General features: G+C 73.4%; 2 protein-coding genes across 6 annotated transcripts; one reads left to right on the top strand and one right to left on the bottom strand.

The window, feature by feature from the left end:
- The first annotated feature begins 1 nt into the window (after position 1).
- Positions 2-4,242, top strand: PRR7 (proline rich 7, synaptic). 3 transcript variants are annotated; one of them, XM_075441415.1, is made up of 3 exons: positions 2-44; positions 3,235-3,440; positions 3,562-4,242. In XM_075441415.1, the coding sequence occupies exons 1-3, from the start codon at positions 13-15 to the stop codon at positions 3,981-3,983; spliced, it is 660 nt and encodes a 219-aa protein (XP_075297530.1). In that variant the 5' UTR covers positions 2-12; the 3' UTR covers positions 3,984-4,242. The 3 variants fall into 3 exon arrangements, with proteins under 3 accessions (XP_075297530.1, XP_075297529.1, XP_075297528.1); XM_075441414.1 differs by lacking the exon at positions 2-44 and adding an exon at positions 590-676 and having other exon boundaries at positions 2,831-3,440; positions 3,595-4,242; XM_075441413.1 differs by lacking the exon at positions 2-44 and adding an exon at positions 590-676 and having other exon boundaries at positions 2,831-3,440.
- Positions 4,243-4,347: 105 nt separating this feature from the next.
- On the bottom strand, positions 4,348-15,357 carry DBN1 (drebrin 1). Of its 3 annotated transcripts, XM_075441404.1 has the most exons (15): positions 15,184-15,357; positions 11,296-11,351; positions 11,084-11,196; positions 10,835-10,909; positions 10,610-10,756; positions 10,375-10,452; positions 10,117-10,268; positions 9,861-9,924; positions 9,685-9,744; positions 9,416-9,530; positions 8,066-8,203; positions 6,917-7,048; positions 5,371-5,915; positions 5,188-5,290; positions 4,349-5,081 (listed from the first exon to the last, which is right to left on the bottom strand). In XM_075441404.1, exons 1-15 carry the CDS (start codon positions 15,267-15,269, stop codon positions 5,011-5,013), a joined length of 1,935 nt encoding a protein of 644 aa, XP_075297519.1. In that variant the 5' UTR covers positions 15,270-15,357; the 3' UTR covers positions 4,349-5,010. The 3 variants fall into 3 exon arrangements, with proteins under 3 accessions (XP_075297521.1, XP_075297522.1, XP_075297519.1); XM_075441406.1 differs by lacking the exon at positions 8,066-8,203 and having other exon boundaries at positions 4,348-5,081; XM_075441407.1 differs by lacking the exons at positions 6,917-7,048; positions 8,066-8,203 and having other exon boundaries at positions 4,348-5,081.
- Between the last annotated feature and the right edge of the window lie 305 nt (positions 15,358-15,662).

Raw genomic sequence — 15,662 nt, 5'->3', positions numbered from 1 at the left:
CACAGGCCGGGGATGCTCTGCGCTGTGGCAACCCTGGCACCCAGGTCCTGGGGTGACTGGCGCGGCAGCGGTGACTGTCACACGGGCAGGGCCGTGGGCAGCCATGGAGGGGGCTCTGCCTGTCCCCAAACCCCCCTCCCCGCCCAGCAGTGTCCCAGCCCCGGCGTTTCGGGGTGCCTTGTCCCCATCCCTGTCCTCGCTGGGGGGAGGGGGGAGCAGGGTGCGGATGGGGGGCTGCTGGTGTCGGCTGGAGCTGGCACGGGGGGATCTGGGCCCCACAGGGGGGGGTCTGAGCCCCACGGGGGGGTCTGAGCCCCACGGCAGCCCCTGGGCACACGATTTTCAGGGGTGAAGGATGCTCTCAGCTGTTGCCTGGGCAACGGCTCCTCCTCCAGCCCACCATGTGGCTCGGGGAGCGCTCCCCCCCCCCGCCGCCCCCCGCCGCCGTGGGGAAGGGGAAGGGGAAGGCAGCTCCCGGCCGGGGCCGGTGGCCCGGCTCCCCCCGCCCTGGCCTGAGGATGCCCGCGGCCCCCCCCCACGTCACCCGGGCCCCGAGGAGGAGCCCGAGCCCCCCCGCATGGCCGCGGCCCCCTGCTCGCCGCGGGCGCTTCTCGGGCTCCCCCGCAAGCCCCGAGCCGGCCGTGAGCTCCGGCCGCGGGAGCCGAGTTCCAGCCAGGTGAGTCGGGGCGGGGGGGGGGGCGGAACCGGCTGCGGGGGCCCGGCCGGGATGGGGGGGGAATGGGGGGGGGGGGAGGTCCTTCCGGGCGGAACGACGCGCCGGGTGTGCCCCCCCCGCCCTGCCCGCGGGGGTCACGGCCGGCGTGGGCTCCCCCCCCCCCCCCCGTGGGGCCGTCACCCGGGGATCCCCCGCGCCACCCCCGGGGGATGCCCCGGCCCTCGCGCCACCGGAGGGGGGGGGGGGATTCCCGTGACGGGGCCCCGCCGGTAGCCCCAGCGCGGCGGCGGGTCCCGGGGCGGGGGTGCGGGGGGCCCCGCCGGGTCCCTCCCCGCAGCCGAGGGCGGGGCGGAGCGGGCGGGGCGGGAGCCCGGGCGGGGCGGCGCGCGGCGGCGGCGGCGCGGGAGCGCTCACCGGAGACAAAGGCAGCGCCGGGAGGCGGCGGCGGCGCCGCGCACCGGGACCCCCCCCCCCTTTCCCCCCCCGCCGCCCCCTGGAGCCGCCGCCGCCCGCCGCCTGATCCACGTGCGCCGGTAACGGGAGCCGCGGAGGGGGCGGGCGCGGCGCCTCCGCCTGTTGCGGGGGCGGCGGGGGCCGGGGCGGGGGCGCGCGGGGCCGACGCGACCGGGGAGCGGGGCGGGGGCGCGCGGCGCGGACCGGCAGGCGCGCGCCCCGGGTGGAGGAGGAGGAGGAGGAGGAGGAGGGGGGGGGGGGGGGGGGAGGGGGCTGCCGCGCCCGGCAGCGGGAGCGGGGGGGTCCTCGCCGGGGTGACCCCTCCCGCCGAAGGCACCGCGCGGGCAGCGGGGCGGCCCGGGGGTACCGGCGGGGCCCGGCTCGGCGGCTGCTCCCCGCCCGGCGTGGGTGGCTCCCGGCCCGGCCCCCCCCGCCTCCCCTAGCCCGCACGTCTCCGGTCCCCGCAGCCCCGCTCCCCCCGGCTGCCAACGCCCCCGGTCCCCAGCCCCCCCCGCCCCGGTTCCCGGCGTTACCCCCGCTGCCGGACCCGCGGCTCTTCCCGCACGGTGCCCTCCCCGGGGGGGACACCCCTGCTGCCGGGGGGACCCTGCTGCAGCCGGGGCCGGCTCGCACCGAGCTGGCCTTGGCCGGGCAGCGGTGACAGCTTGGGGCAGCCCTCCCCCCCCCCAAAGACCCCCATCCCGACGCTGCCCCCGCTTCTGTCTGCGTGCGGGAGCGCGGCCGGGGCTCCCCGGCCCCTTCCTTCCCCCATTGCTCCTTCCTTCCGGCTGGGCTCAGCCCTCGGCCCTGCCGCCCTTCCCGCTGCCCACCGGCCCCCGCAGCACCCCTGGCCCCGCTAGGGTCCCCTGGCCGGCAGCGTGGGGTGTCGGGGACCCTCGCCCCTTCACCGAGTGGCAGCACCGCTGCGGTCGCCCCGCTCTCCGCCGCCACCGTGCCGGCACTCGCTCACCTCCCCGCACCGCAGCAGCGAGCCCGTTCTCTCCCACACCGCGGTGATGATAAACCTGACGGGCGCTTACGTGCCTGCCTGCGAGCGCCCGTGGGTGCTGCTCCCCGCTCTGGACGGGCAGCGTCCCTCCCGTCCCCGCACGGGGCTTGGCTGGACGTGACCGAGCTGTCAGCCTGCCGAACGCAGCGGGGACGGTTCCCATCGCCACCAGCCCCCCCTCCTGCATCGCCGCGTCGGGGTGCCGCCATCCCCTGACCCTGGCCGCGAGGCCGGCGATGGCCGTGGTGCACGTGCTCCCGTGCGGCCACGTGCTGCAGGCAGCCGGCCAGGGGCTCCGCGTGTCCCCCCTTCTCCCGGGGACACCCGGGGACACCTGGGGCACCAGCGATGGGACCGAGCTGCCCGGGCTCGGCAGCTGATTCGGGGTGTGCTGGGTGGGCGGGAGGGGCGGGATGCCAGCGGATGCCCCGTGACCTCGAAGGCGTCGATGCTGCGAGGCCGCAGCGGTCATCTCCCGCCCTGGGGTGCCCGGCAGCGCCACGGCGGGGTCCGGGGGGGGGAAGGGGGGTGCGGGTTTGCAGCCATGGGGGCGATGGCGGGGGCGCGCGTGGGGCCGGGCACGGCTCCCCGCCGGCTGCGGGTGCCGCTGCGCGCGGGGAGCGAGTCGCCATGGGAACAGGGCGGCCGCGTCCCCGCCGCGCTCACGCTCTCTTGCGTCTGTCTCGTTGCAGGGCCCCCTCCCCGGCGGCCCCTTCCCAGCGATGGGCAGCAGCCCCCCGCCAGCCCCGGCCCCCCGCCGCCCGCCCCGCCAGCCCCCCGCCCCGCCGCCCGCCCAGCGCACCCAGGCCTGAGCCGCCTGCTCCAGCCCCCCATGGCGAGGACGGACCCCTGACGGCGGGTGCCCGCGGGCCGGAGGAGATGCCCTCGGCCACCCTGACAGCATCGGGTCCTGCCCTGGCCCTGCCTCTGCCCTGAGCGCCCCGTCCCCCACCCCGAGGGCAGGGAGAGGCGGGGGTCTCCCCCCGGGGCCGGCAGCCAAGATGGTGATGTCCCAGGGCACCTACACCTTCCTCACCTGCTTCGCGGGCTTCTGGCTCATCTGGGGGCTCATCGTGCTGCTGTGCTGCTTCTGCAGCTACCTGCGGCGGCGGGTGAAGCGGCAGCAGGAGGAGCGGCTGCGGGAGCAGAGCCTGCGCGCGCTGGAGCTGGAGCCGCTGCACTACGAGGGTTACGGGGGCAGCCCCCCCGGCATCGCCATTCCCCACCGCCTCCGCCTCGAGCCCCACCACCATCATCACCCCCACCACATCCCACCCCCCCGGCCCTGGAGCTGCCGGCACGGTAAGGAGCAGGGAGGGACCCTCGGCATCCCCGAAGCGCGCCTCTCTCCCTACCCCCCCTTTTTTTTTGGGGGGGTGGGGGGGGATACGGTGTGAGAGCCGGGGTGCAGCGCTGACGGCAGCGGGGGGTCCGGGGGGGGATCTTGGCCTTGCAGAATCGGACCTGTCGAAGCCGCCGTGCTATGAAGAGGCGCTGCTGATGGCGGAGCCCCCCCCGCCGTACAGCGAGGTGCTGATGGACACGCGGGGGCTCTACCGCAAAATCAACGCCCCGTTCCTCAGCCACGAGCGGCTGGAGAAGCAGGAGCAGCCCCCCAGCTACAAACCCCTTTTTCTGGACGCCGGCTACGGTTCGGCGCTTCACCTGCCCCGCTCGGCCAGCCCGGGGCCCGCCTGCCCGGACCTCTACCTGCAGGCAGAGTGCTCCCCCCGCGTCTTCCCCAGCTGGACGGACTCGGAGCTCAGCAGCAGGGACACCTACGAGCCGGGACCCTGGCACCTCCCGGTTTCCATGCCCCTCTTCGGCAGGACTACCGCTGTCTAACGGCGGCCCTGGGGGACCCCCGCTCTGGACCTCGACGCAGGTGACCCTCCTGGGGGGGGGTGGGGGGCTGGTTTTTGGGTCGCCCGCGTCACCCCGGGGACGCCCGCCATCGCCGCCGGCGCGGAAGGGGCTGGTTCCCCGCCTGGCCCCCGCAGGACACCCCCCCCCATGACGGGGGGGGGAGCTGGGGACCCGGACTCTGCTCTGTTTCTTAAATTTTTTGTTTGTTACAGTTTGAGAATAAAAGTTTGTGGCTTGGGTTTGCCTCCCAGCGGGCTGGCGTTGTGGGACCCCCGACCCCCCCCACTCCCCGACCCCCCCCCCAGCAGGCTGCAGCCCCCGTGGGAGTCGCTTTATTTATTAACAGACATCAGCACACCGCCGGTACAGAACTTGTGCTTTCCAAAAACAGTTACCCGGGGGGGGGAGGGGGGGGGGGGGGGCAAGCAGGGGCCAAGCGGGGAGGGGAGGGGGCTCCCGGCGAGGAAGGAGTGGGGGGGGAGGCCAAAAGCCCCGCACCAGCTCCCTGCCGGGGTTTGGGGCTGGGGGTGCCGCCGGCCGCAGCCTCGCCTCGGGTGGGTCACTTTATTGCCATATTCATTTATTATTATTATTATTATTCTTTTTTTTTTTTTTTTTTTTGAACTCGTGCAAAGTACTGGGGGGGCTCCCAAGGGGGGGTACGAAGAAAAATGAGGACCCCATCCCACAGCCGGGCAGGGGATGCGAGCGTGCCCCCCCCCCTCCCCCCCCCGAAGGGCACTGGGACAGTGGGTGGGGGGCTGCTAAGGGGAGACTGGGGGGGGGCTGACACGGCTCCTACTGACAACTTAAAAAAGAGAGATATGGGGGGGGGGGCTTGTAAAAGGTGCCCCAGGGTGGGGGCGCAGCGGGGTGGCCCCCACCCGGAGGCCTCATCCTGCGGGGCCCTGGTGGGGCGAGGGGGGGGCCCGGCCCCCGGCTGCGGACCCCTCGCGCCCCGCGCCGGCCGGGGCGAGCTGCCTGCGCCGGCAGTGGGGGCCCCAGCTCACAGGGCCCCCCCGAAGCTCTCCTCCTCCTCGGGCAGGGGGTCCGTGTCCCAGCATGTGATGTCGATCTCTGGGGGGGCACAGAGAGGCGGGGGTGTCAGGGTGGCATGGGGTGCCCCATGGAGGGACAGACACCCCCCCCTCCAATCTCTACCCCTCCCACGTTCCCCACGCACCTGGGGGCTTGTTGTAGAAGATGGGCTGGGGGGCTTTGGCAGACGGCTCCTCTTGGGGGGGCACCTCCTCCTCCTGGGACTGGCTGAAGTAGCCCTCGCTGGCCTGGGGGGGTGGGGGGGGGGGTGGGTCAGGACCCCCTCCGGCTGCCCCCATCACCCCCTCCCCACCCCACCAACACTCACCTGCTCCCCACGCCCCGGCGTCCCGTCTTTGAGGGCCATCTCCCCGTTGGTGATGGGGGGGGTCTCTCGGCCTGGGGCGTCCTCCTGGGGGGCACGCTGGCAGCCGAGCCCCTGGGGCTGGGGGTCCCCCCCGCCGGCAGCCTCCTCCTCCGCATCACAGAAGGTGGCGGGGGGCTCGGGCAGCTCATCCAGGCTCAGCAGGGCCCCCTCGTCGGGCAGCGCGGCCGGGGGGCCTTCGGGGACGGGGGTGGCGGGCAGGGGCCAGGCGGGGGTGGGGGTCTCCCCGTCGCTCTGCCACAGGTCAATGAGGCTCTCGGGGTTGGGGGTCACCCCAGGCTGGGGCTCGGCGGCTGCAGGCGTTGGGCAGAGCTCGGCGGGCTCCAGCGTCACCAGGTCCCCCAGGGCGTCACCCCCCACTGTCCACGCTGGCCTGGGGCTGGGCTCGTCCCCAGGGGTGTCGGTGGCCTTGTCCTCGGGCCCCGGGAAGGGCCAGTGCTGTTCGGGGGTGGCTGGCCCAGCCTCCTGGGTGCTGGGGCTGGGGGACTCTGCAAGGGGGGGGACAGCAGTCAGTGGGGCCAGACCCCACACACCCCTTGTCCAGGGCTGTGGGACACCCAGGGACAGGGACTGGGGGGGGGGTGTCCTTTGGGGTGGTTTCAGCGGGGAGATGCTGCAGGGATGGGTGGCAGGCACCAGGAGATTGGGGGGGGGGGCAAGGTGAGCCCCCGGGGGGGAGGGGGGGGATGTGCAAGGACAGGCATCTGGGTCCTCATGGGGTAGGGGGAGTAGCTGGGAGGCACCGGGGGGATGTAGAGGGGATAGAGAAGGGTGCACTGGGAGACACAGAAGGGAAAACGGGTGCACCAGAGCAGGGACACAGGTGGGCTGCAAAGGAGCTGGCTGGGACGCGCCAGGGATGCAGTGGGGACAGCAGGGATGCAGCGGGGACAGCAGGGACGCAGTGGGACAGCAGGGACGCAGTGGGGACAGCAGGGATGCACGAGGCAGGTGGGGAGCAGCAACGCTGGCAGGGATGCACTGGGGGCTGGAGCAGCTCGGGCAGAGTGGCACTGAGGGACGCAGCAGGGCCACTGGGGATGCCCTGGGGTGACGCTGCAGGGACGGCAGGCACGTATGGCGTGGGGCATGCACTGGCAGGGACGGCGCTGCCTGGGGCACCGCACTGGAGATGGGCAGGGGATGCACGGGAGGGGCGGGTTGCAGCAGGGATGCACCGGTGCTGGAAAATGCGCTGGAGACGGCGGGGGATGCAACGATGACGGCGGGGACGCAGCAGCGACGGCGGGGATGCACCGGGCGCATGGCAGCGGACACAGCGGGGATGCACCGGGCGCAGCGATGGCAGGGGATGCACCAGGGGATGCAGCGGGACAGCGCGGATGCACCGAGCGATGCGAGGGAGGTTGGCAGGGCTCGCAGCTTCGGAGCTGCAGCGGGGGGGGGAACACACACACGGACGGACGGACGGACACACGCCGTAGGGAACCGTGGGGATGTGCCCGGGCGGTGCCAGCCCTGCGCCCACCTTTGGGCGTTGCTGGCGTCTCGTTGCCCGAGGCGCGGGCGCCCGGCTCGCCCAGCGGCGTGGCGGCCGGGCTGGACTCGCAGGGGCTGCAGCCCGCTGCCGAGGCCTTGCGGTACGCGTCCGACTGGCTGCCTGCGGACAAGGGAGATGGAGCGGCGTGGGGGGGGGGCTGCCCGCATCGGGGGGGGGGGGGGTGGGCACCAGCACCCCAGCACTGCCCCTGCTCTGGCCCCACACCAACCCAGCCGCCAGCTGCCAAACGCACATCACCGTGTGCCTGCCACCGCGTCGTCCCCTCCTGCGCCGGCCAGGCAGAGGCACCCAGGGACGCAGCACCCACCGTGCCCCCCCCCCCCCCCCCCCCCCCTGCCCCGGGTACCCCCACCGGCCCCACACAGCCGCAGCACCTGCATCTGCCAGGCCTGGGGACAGGCAGCCCCGTACCTGCCCAGGCACACGCCAGCCGTGCTCACACGGTGCCCAGCGGGGACCGGGCACAGCCACTCTGCCATGGGCACAGCTCTGTGCCCCGCAACCCCCCCCCTCCCCCCCAGCCATGGGGCACAGCCCCACACGGCCCCAGGCACTGTCTGGCCCCTTCTGCCCCATGGACATGGCCCTGCACAATCCTGGACACAGCCTTTTCCATCCCGTGCTGCCCCACGGGCACAGTCCTGCGTGGCCCAGGGCACAGCCTGCCCCAGCCGCCTCTGCCCCCCGGGCACAGCCAGACACGGCCCACGGGCGCAGCCTGCCCCGTCTCCATCTGCCCCACGAGCAGAGCCTGCCCTGTGCCTCCAGCCTGCTCCGTCCCACGGGCAGAGCATCATCTCCCTGGGCACAGCTCCGCCGTGTCACCGTCTGCCCCATGGGCACAGCCTGCCCGGTGCCCCCCACCCCGGGGCACAGTGCCCACCGTGGGGCCAGCCCCAGCTGGGGAGCCTGGGGGTGTGGACGCAGCCCCACTTGGGTGCCCGACCCCCTCGGGGTGCCCGTGGGAGGGGCACTGCCTTCGCCGGTGGTCCCGTGGCTCCGTCCTTGCACCCCCTCCCGGCCCGGCGTGCCGTGGGGCTGGGGTGGGCTGTGGGGCAGGCGCCCACGGCTCAGCCCCCCCCAGAGCTGCACGCCCAGGGGGTCCCAGCTACCTACATGGGAAGAAAGAGGAGAGATTTGGGGTGCGGTGGCAGGTGATATAGGGGTAGGGGGTCCGCGGGGGGGAGGAGGAGGAAGAGGAGGAAGAAGGCGGCCCACTGTCAGCTGTCTTTATGAAAGGACAGTGCAGACGACCTGCCGAGAGAAAGACAGACAGACGGACGGACGGAGAGAGAGAGAGCAAAGAGATGGGTCAGTCCCTGCTCAGCGCAGCCACGGCAGGGCCGGGGCACCGGGGCACCGGGACGGGAGGAGGGCGGGATGGGAGGCAGCACCGACAGTGGGGCAGGAGGATGGCCGGACGAGAGGATCGAACGATGGCAACACGGAAGGATGGGAGGCAGCGCTGCGTGGCCAGGTGGAGGAGAGAGAGGACTGAAGACAGCCATGGGGCCAACTATCTGCTCAGGCACAGCACGAACCCACGGCACGGCTCCACGGCTTGGCCACAGCACACAGCCCACGGCACAGCCCACAGCAAGAACACACATCGCCGGCACAGCCCCACGGCACAGCTCCCCCCAGCACAGCACCCCAGCACGACCCCCAGCGCAGCCCCATGGCGTGGCCTCACGGCTGGAGGTGCCCACCAGGACAGCCAGCCCCCGCCCTAGAGCCACAAAGAGAGACCCAGGGCTGCACCCCCGACTGCAGGGCAGCCCAGCCCCCCCGAGGGGCACCCCCTGCCCGGCCACCCCCACTCCATGGCCAGCCCTCTGCAGGGAGAGCCCCACTGCCACAGCCAGGGACCTGCTGGCATCACCCTGACCCAAAAGCGGGGTGTCCTGCACCACGGGCACCCACCCTGGCCATGGAGACCCCGGGCTGGGCACGCTATGGGGCATGAGGGGTACCCCACACCTGCCCCACTCACTCCTGCCCCTTTTAGCTGCCCCCATGGGAAGTTTCCTTCCCAAGCCACCCCCGCAGATGCCCAGCTGCCAGCCCAGCTGCACCGACCACGCTGCCGCCATGGCTGCCGGCACAGGGGAGCGGACGACACCCAGGAGGGAGCAGGACGAGCCCCCCTTGCTGAAGACCCCCCCCTGCCTCCAGCCCCTGCCAAGCTGCCCCAGCTGCAGGGGCCACATGAGGTTCGGTGGCAGTGACGGTGACGCAGCAAAGCAGGACGAGCCCCTGCCGTCCTCGTGCCCCTGACACGCACAACCATGATACTGGGGACGGCAGAGGGGACACCCCCTCCCCACGTGCCCTCGTCCCCCCAGATCCTGCTGTGACCTGCTGAGCTGCGGGGAGCCCCGGCAGCACCGCACTCACCTGCTCCACAGCCCCCCTCCAGCCTCCCCATGCCCCCCCTGGTGCCCACAGCCCCCCCCAGCCCCTCACCTGTCCTGTGGCTGCTGGGCGAGACGGCATCACTGCTGCCCGATGCCACCCGCTCCTGCTGCTTGAAGAAATCCCGGGGGTTGTCGGGCCGCTGGGCGATGATGGCAGCAGCCTCCTGCGGGGACAGGGGAGGCTGAGACCCACCGCCCCGGTGGCATGGGGCTGCGGGACCACCGCCACGCACCTCCCAGCTGGGACCCCGTCCAGCTGCGGGCACCGCTGGCTGGGGAGCGAGGACCGGCACTGGGCATGGCCGCTGCCACACTCACCTCCACCTCTGACTCCGATTTTCTGAGCTGCTGCCTGTCATCCTCCTCCGGCTGCTCTCCCTGGCAAGAGACGGGGCGTCACCCCCAGTGACACTCTGGGGACCCAGCTGGGAAAAGCCCTTCCCCGGGGGTGATGCCAGGCGGCCGCTCCAGCTCCGACCCGCCACGGCACTTACGAAGATGGACTGCTCCTTCAGGCGCTGCCGGGCCTCCTCCGCCTCCATGCTCTGCTGCTTCCGCCTGCAACGGGAGCACGGGAGAGGAGCTGGGCACCGGCTCCTGCCAGCTGCCGCCCGCCAGCCCTGCCCAACCCCACCCTCGGTGGGGACCAACGCCCATGCGCCCACCCAGCCGCTCGTGGCACGCGCACAATCACCCTGCGCCTGCGACCGCCCCGCATCCCGCAGCCCCCCGCTGCGGCCCCGGCCGTGCCTGTGCTCCTCGATCTGCTCCTCCCGCTCCCGGTAGCGCCGCTCCCGCTGCTCCTGCTCCAGCCGCTCCTGCTCCATGCGCTCCTGCTCGAACCGCAGCCGGGCATCCAGGGCCTTTTTCCGCTCCTCCTCCTTACGCAATTCCTCCTCTTTCTAGGGGAAGGTGGGGGGGGGGTGAAGGACGGGGCCGCTCGCCAGCCCATCAGCGGCTCACCCCAATCCCCGGGGCCCACCGGTTGCCCCCCGCCCCGTCTCCCACCTTGGCTTGTTCCCAGAACTGCTCCCGGTTGAGCCGCTTCATCTCGACGGTGGCATCGGTTTTCTGGTAAGCGGTGCCCTGGGGCGGAGGAGAGGCGGGGGGGGGGCGGAGGGGCTGGGATCAGCGAGGGGGAATAAGGGTAAGCGGCACACGGGGCGACGGGCTGCGGCAGGCAGGAGCCCCGGGCGGGAGGGACGCCCCGCGCCCGCCACCATCGCTGCCACAGGGACATTACCACGGGCTCGGCGTTCTCGTCCTCCCGCAGCCGCAGGCGGTGAAGCACCGGGCTGGAGACGCGGGCCAGCCCGTTGGAGAGCCGCTGCCCGATGGCCCCCGGGTCGATGTCCTCCACGCTGCTGGCGTTGACGATGACGTCCACGCCCTGGGCGGGGGGTGAACGGCCATCAGGGACCAGGGTCGGTGCCCCGGTGGCATCGTCCCCCTCCCCGGCGTCACCCACCTGGAAGAACTCGGCGATCTTGGCCACGTGGCTGGCACAGGCACACTTGCGGGCATCCGGCACGTCCTCGCCCACCTGCAGCAGCCGGGGAGGGGTGGCAAGGTGACCCCCATGCCACTGACCACCACGGAGCAGTGGGACCATGGAGCACCCGCGCACCGCCCCGGCCATCACGGGCTCCTCCCTTGCACCCAGCCATGCTCCTGCCCACACTGCAGCCTCGGTGGGCACACCCCCCCACACACTCACCCAGTTGACGAGGACATATTTGGGGAGCACGGCCTGGGGGTCCTTGACGCTGCAGAAGCCGTACATCACCTTCTGGATCTCAAAGTGGCCGGAGAGCTCCAGCAAACCGCCGCCTGGCACAGCACCGTCAGCCCACGTACCCCCGGCACCGGGACGGGTGCTGGGGAAAGCGCTGGCAGAGCCGAGGCGGCTGCAGGGACAGAGGACCTTACCTCCCGATGCCGCCAGCTTCAGGTCATCGGAGCCATCCTCGTACGTGTAGAGGGCCCTGGGGAGACAGCATGGGTGAGCCACGGCTGGGGAGGGCATGGGGCGGCCCCCCCCCCACCTCCCCATCCCTCTAGCACTGAGGTCAGGGCAGGTCCCAGCGTCTCCAAGCTGTCACACAGCCACCCAACCCCTCGTCCACGGCCACCACGAGGGGCCAGGCAGGACTTCAGGCAGCTGGCTGGCAGCTGTGGGGCAGGGTCCTGAGGATGGGGACAGAGGGGTCACTTGGGCACAGGGACGCGGCGGGGAGATGTCACACACAGACCACAGGCTGCCGTGCTGTGCCACAAGCCACCGCGGCCTCACAGCTCCTCGCACGCCTGTCCCTGTCCCCCCCCCGACCCCACCGGTTACCGGCCGGCTCTGGGGACAGCCCCGTGCCCTGGCAGGGAACTCGGGGCTGCTCACGTGCCCGGCTGCGTGAGCCGCCGGCCCGGCAGGCACCAGGCCGGGGGAGGACGCCGGAGCACCAGCGGCAGCAAATCAATGTGCCACCAGGGTGTGATCGGGCCGTCATGGAGACTGTTCCTTGGAAACCGTTCCCGGCGGATGGGAAACCCCCTCTCGCTCCCACCTCGCCCTGGCCAGCCCCCCCGGGGCTCCGCGGGGACCCCCGCCTGCCCGCACCTCCCCAGGGGCGTGCAGCCAGCTATGGGGGGGGAGGACGCGCGCCGAATCGGTCCAAGGCAGGTGGGCGAGGGGACGGATGTTGCTAGGCAGCCAGCATCCTCCGTCGCCATGGCAACCCCCCCATCCCAGCTGGGATGCAGCTCGCCCCGATGACGAGGTGATTAGCGGAGGGGAGCGGGGGAGGCAGGCAGGCAGCGGGGACCCGCCGGGGCCTGGCAGGCACCCAAACCTGCCCGCCACCATCACGCGCTGCGCCCGGAAAGCCGGGGCAGCCCGTGCTGGACCCCCCTCCCCAAATCCCCGCGCCGGGGCGGGCGGCTCTGCCCATCAGCATTCGTCAGAGCACCAAAATCCCGGGCAGAGCCGTCCTCACCCAAGCTCGCAGCTTCCAGACAGAGGCTGGGCTCGGGGATGGGAACAGGGGGGGCCCTGGCGGGCAGAGACCCCCCCAAACCGGGGCCACGGCTGGACCCCGGGAGCTGAAAAACAAAAGGCAGGCAGGCAGCTGCCTAACACAGCTGGGGCCTCCCTCCACCCCCCAGCACCCACCGCCCCCCGAGCACCCGGCAGCGAGCCGCAGATAATTGCACCAACAAGATTGACTTTAATCCGCACATCCCGATCCCGCTAATCGGCCGCCCCAGCCGGCGCCGGCTCCCGGCCTGGAGCTGGCGAAGCAGCTGCAAAGCGTCACCCGCGCTGCCCGCGCCGGGGAAGGACGGCAACCGCAGCCCCAGCCTGGGCGACCCGCTGCAATCCCCAGGAAGGGGGGAGACGGCGGCAGTCTGGGGGAGCCCAGGGCCGCGGGCAGGGGTTGGGATGAAGCTGGCTGCAGAGGGGAGGGAACAAGGAGGGCAGAGCCACGGCGTCACTGCCTGGGGAGCCTGCGGGGGCTGGGGGCACCCACCGCCTGCTCTCCCCACCCCGGCACCCTGCTGTACTGGGTGGCACCCGAACGCGGTGCTGCTGCCTGCACCCAGGGGTGCTCCCGGGGCAGGCAGGGCTTGGCAGGGTCCCATCGCCCCAGGCACCGCTGCAGGAACCCAGCTGTGCCCTGAGCGCAGCCCAGCAGCACAGCCTGGCCCACACCCGGATGGAGGACCCAGAGGTTTCTGGTCTGGGGACCAGTGGGGCCACGCTGGGGCCAGCAGCATCCCCGGGGGGTGCTCCCAGGGACCCAAAGCTCAACAGCATCACCACGAGCCCCGGCAGTGGGGACCAGCCACGCCAGCGCGGATGCAGGCAGCATCATGCAACCCTTACCCCCTCCCACAGGCTTTAACCCCCTCGCCCAGCCCGTGCAGCCCCTTCCCACCCCCCTGGGCTCTGGGCATGTGGGTCACCCATGGGTGGAGGCGACCGTGCAGCCCAGGGAGGTGGGCTCCCCGTGGCCAGGGGACTCCAGCAAGGATCCCCCCCTCACCCCACCAAGCAGAGAGCGGCCCCGCTGTCCTCGCATGGCCCCGTCGCTCACCCGAGCAGGCAGAGCTGAGCCCATGGGTGCCAGCACCCGGGGCACCCGCAGCCGCCTGCCCCCCACGCCACAGCCGGGGAGGGGGAGCATCGCCCCAGCCCGCCTTGCCCCAGCCCGGGCACATGTGTTTCCAATGTGGCTGGGAGCTCCAGGGAGTCGGCGTGCTCGGAAAGCAGCACCAAATTCCTTTCGTATCGAGTAATGGGCCCCAGCAGCCTCCGCGGGGCCGGGCAGGGGGAGGGGACGCTCGGACCCTCCAGGCCCGGGCTCGAGGTGGGGGGAATCCCAGACCAAACACAGGGATCCCGGCCGGGCGAGAGCGCGGCGTCCCCCGGCACCAGCCCAGGGCCGGGCTCCGGCGCAGTGTCCTCAGCCAGGCTGGGCCACCGCCGAGCGACAGTCCCCGTCACCCCTGCTCGATGCAGCCCCCCCCCGCAGCATCACCCCCTTCTCCTGCACCCCGGCACCGGGCCCTGCGGCGGGGATGCTAGCGGGGATGCTGCTCCCACCGGCACGGGTACCCCCCGTGAGGGCGGGACGGTGGGGATGGGGTGAGCATGGTGGGGCCTCGCTGCCCAGCCGGGGCTCAGCACTGGGGGGGAGCCCGGCCCCAGCGCTCGCCTCCCCGGGAACCGATTCTGCTGCTCTCAGCAGCTTTGGCATCGAGGGCTCCTTTGCAGCGGATGCCGGGAAGGGAGCTGCACCCAGGGCTGACAGCTGCCTCCCGGCCGGCAACACGCCCGGCGCTGCCCACGGCGCCCGGGGGCTGGAGGTGCGGCCGCAGGACCCCCTGCAGACCCGGGGCTGGGGGGGGGAGGACCTGCCCAGGCTCACACAGCCCGGGGGGCTCCCAGCCCCGCCCCGGGAGCAGGGACCCCGCTAGAAAGTGGGGTGCACCCCAGGGTGCTGGCAGCACCCCCACGCACGGCACATACCCCCAAGGAGGGGGTCCTGGGGGCCAACAGCCCCAGCCAGCCCCCCGGCACCCGAGCGGGGCTGAGAGCTGCGGGTGGGCACTGGGAGAACTGGGGTGGCAGTGGGGAGATGTGGGCTCCCGCGACGCTGCGGTGGGGCCTGGAGCTTGCCAGGCCCCGGCACCCGAGCATGGGGTGCCCAGCGTGAGGGGTGCAGGCTGGGGGGGGTTCCCGCCGGGGGAGACCACCCCCCGCCCCGACCCGCAGCAGCCCCAGCCTGGTGGGGTGGTCCCAGGCCGATGCACCCCAGCCCCCTGGGGACAGGGCACCCCAGGAGCCGGGGGGCCGGGGACAGCGTGGCGGGGGGGAGGGATGCTCCGCCGGGTTAGAGGTGCTGGGGGCCGGGCTGGGGGTGCCCCGCTTCCCCCCCACCCCCCCCCCTCGGGCCCCCCTGCCCGCGGCTCCGGCTCCAGACAATGGCGAGGGACCCGGGGCCGGGCCCAGCACCGTGGGGGACCCCCGGGCCCTCCCCCCGCGCCGGGATGGGGATGGGGGGGGGTAAGCGGGGGGGGTCCCGGCGCTCGCACGTGCCGGCCCGGCGCAGACAAAGCGGGGACCGCGCCCCGGCCCGGTGCTGCGGGCAGGTGCGGGGCGGCGGGCCGGGCACACCTCCCTCCCCCCCCATCCCCTCCCCGCCCCGCCCGCCTTTGTGTGCCGGGGCTCCCGCACCGCGGCCGGTGTCACCGGGCGGCTCCGCGCACAAAGGGCGGCGGCGGCGGCGGGGACAAAGGGGCGGCGGCGGGCGCGCTCACCAGTCGGTGGGGCTGTCCTCGCCGATCACGTCCTGGTAGGAGGCGAGCAGCTCCAGGCGGTGCGCCGAGAAGCCGACGCCAGCCATGGCGGGGGGCCGGGATGCTGCCGGGGGGACCGGAGGGACCGGCCGCCTGCCCGCCTCCGAGACACTGCCGCAGCGGCCGGGCGGAGGGGCGAGCGGCGGGGAGGCTCCGCCCGCCGCCGCGCCCGGTCCTAGCGCCGCGAACGGCGGCCCCCCCCCCCCCCCCTCAACCCCCCCAGCCCGGCCCCCGCCCCCGCCGCGCCCCCGGGGCGTCCCCGGGGCTCCCCGCCCGCGCCGGGACCCCTGGGATGCGGGCAGCATCGCCCCCGCCCCGGGCTGCCCCCCGCCCCGGGGACACGGCACCCCGGGGACACGCAGCCCAGGCCACCCCCCCATCCCGGGGATCCAGCACCCCACGATTCGGCACCCCAGCTCAGCTCCCTCCTGGGAACCTGC

This window comes from Opisthocomus hoazin, chromosome 22, assembly GCF_030867145.1.
Source record: "Opisthocomus hoazin isolate bOpiHoa1 chromosome 22, bOpiHoa1.hap1, whole genome shotgun sequence".
Classification (NCBI taxonomy): Eukaryota; Metazoa; Chordata; class Aves; order Opisthocomiformes; family Opisthocomidae; genus Opisthocomus; species Opisthocomus hoazin.
The sequence above is the reverse complement of the archived record's forward strand: the minus strand, read 5'-3'. Positions and strand labels throughout refer to the sequence as shown.

Coding starts and splice junctions, on each gene's coding strand:
- PRR7 (XM_075441413.1), top strand. CDS start 3,140: ATGGTGATGTCCCAGGGCACCTACACCTTCCTCACCTGCTTCGCGGGC. Junction 3,441..3,561: donor GCCCTGGAGCTGCCGGCACG/GTAAGGAGCAGG, acceptor CGCTGACGGCAG/CGGGGGGTCCGGGGGGGGAT.
- DBN1 (XM_075441404.1), bottom strand. CDS start 15,269: ATGGCTGGCGTCGGCTTCTCGGCGCACCGCCTGGAGCTGCTCGCCTCC. Junction 10,910..11,083: donor AATATGTCCTCGTCAACTGG/GTGAGTGTGTGG, acceptor CGGCTGCTGCAG/GTGGGCGAGGACGTGCCGGA. Junction 5,082..5,187: donor CTTCTACAACAAGCCCCCAG/GTGCGTGGGGAA, acceptor GTGCCCCCCCAG/AGATCGACATCACATGCTGG.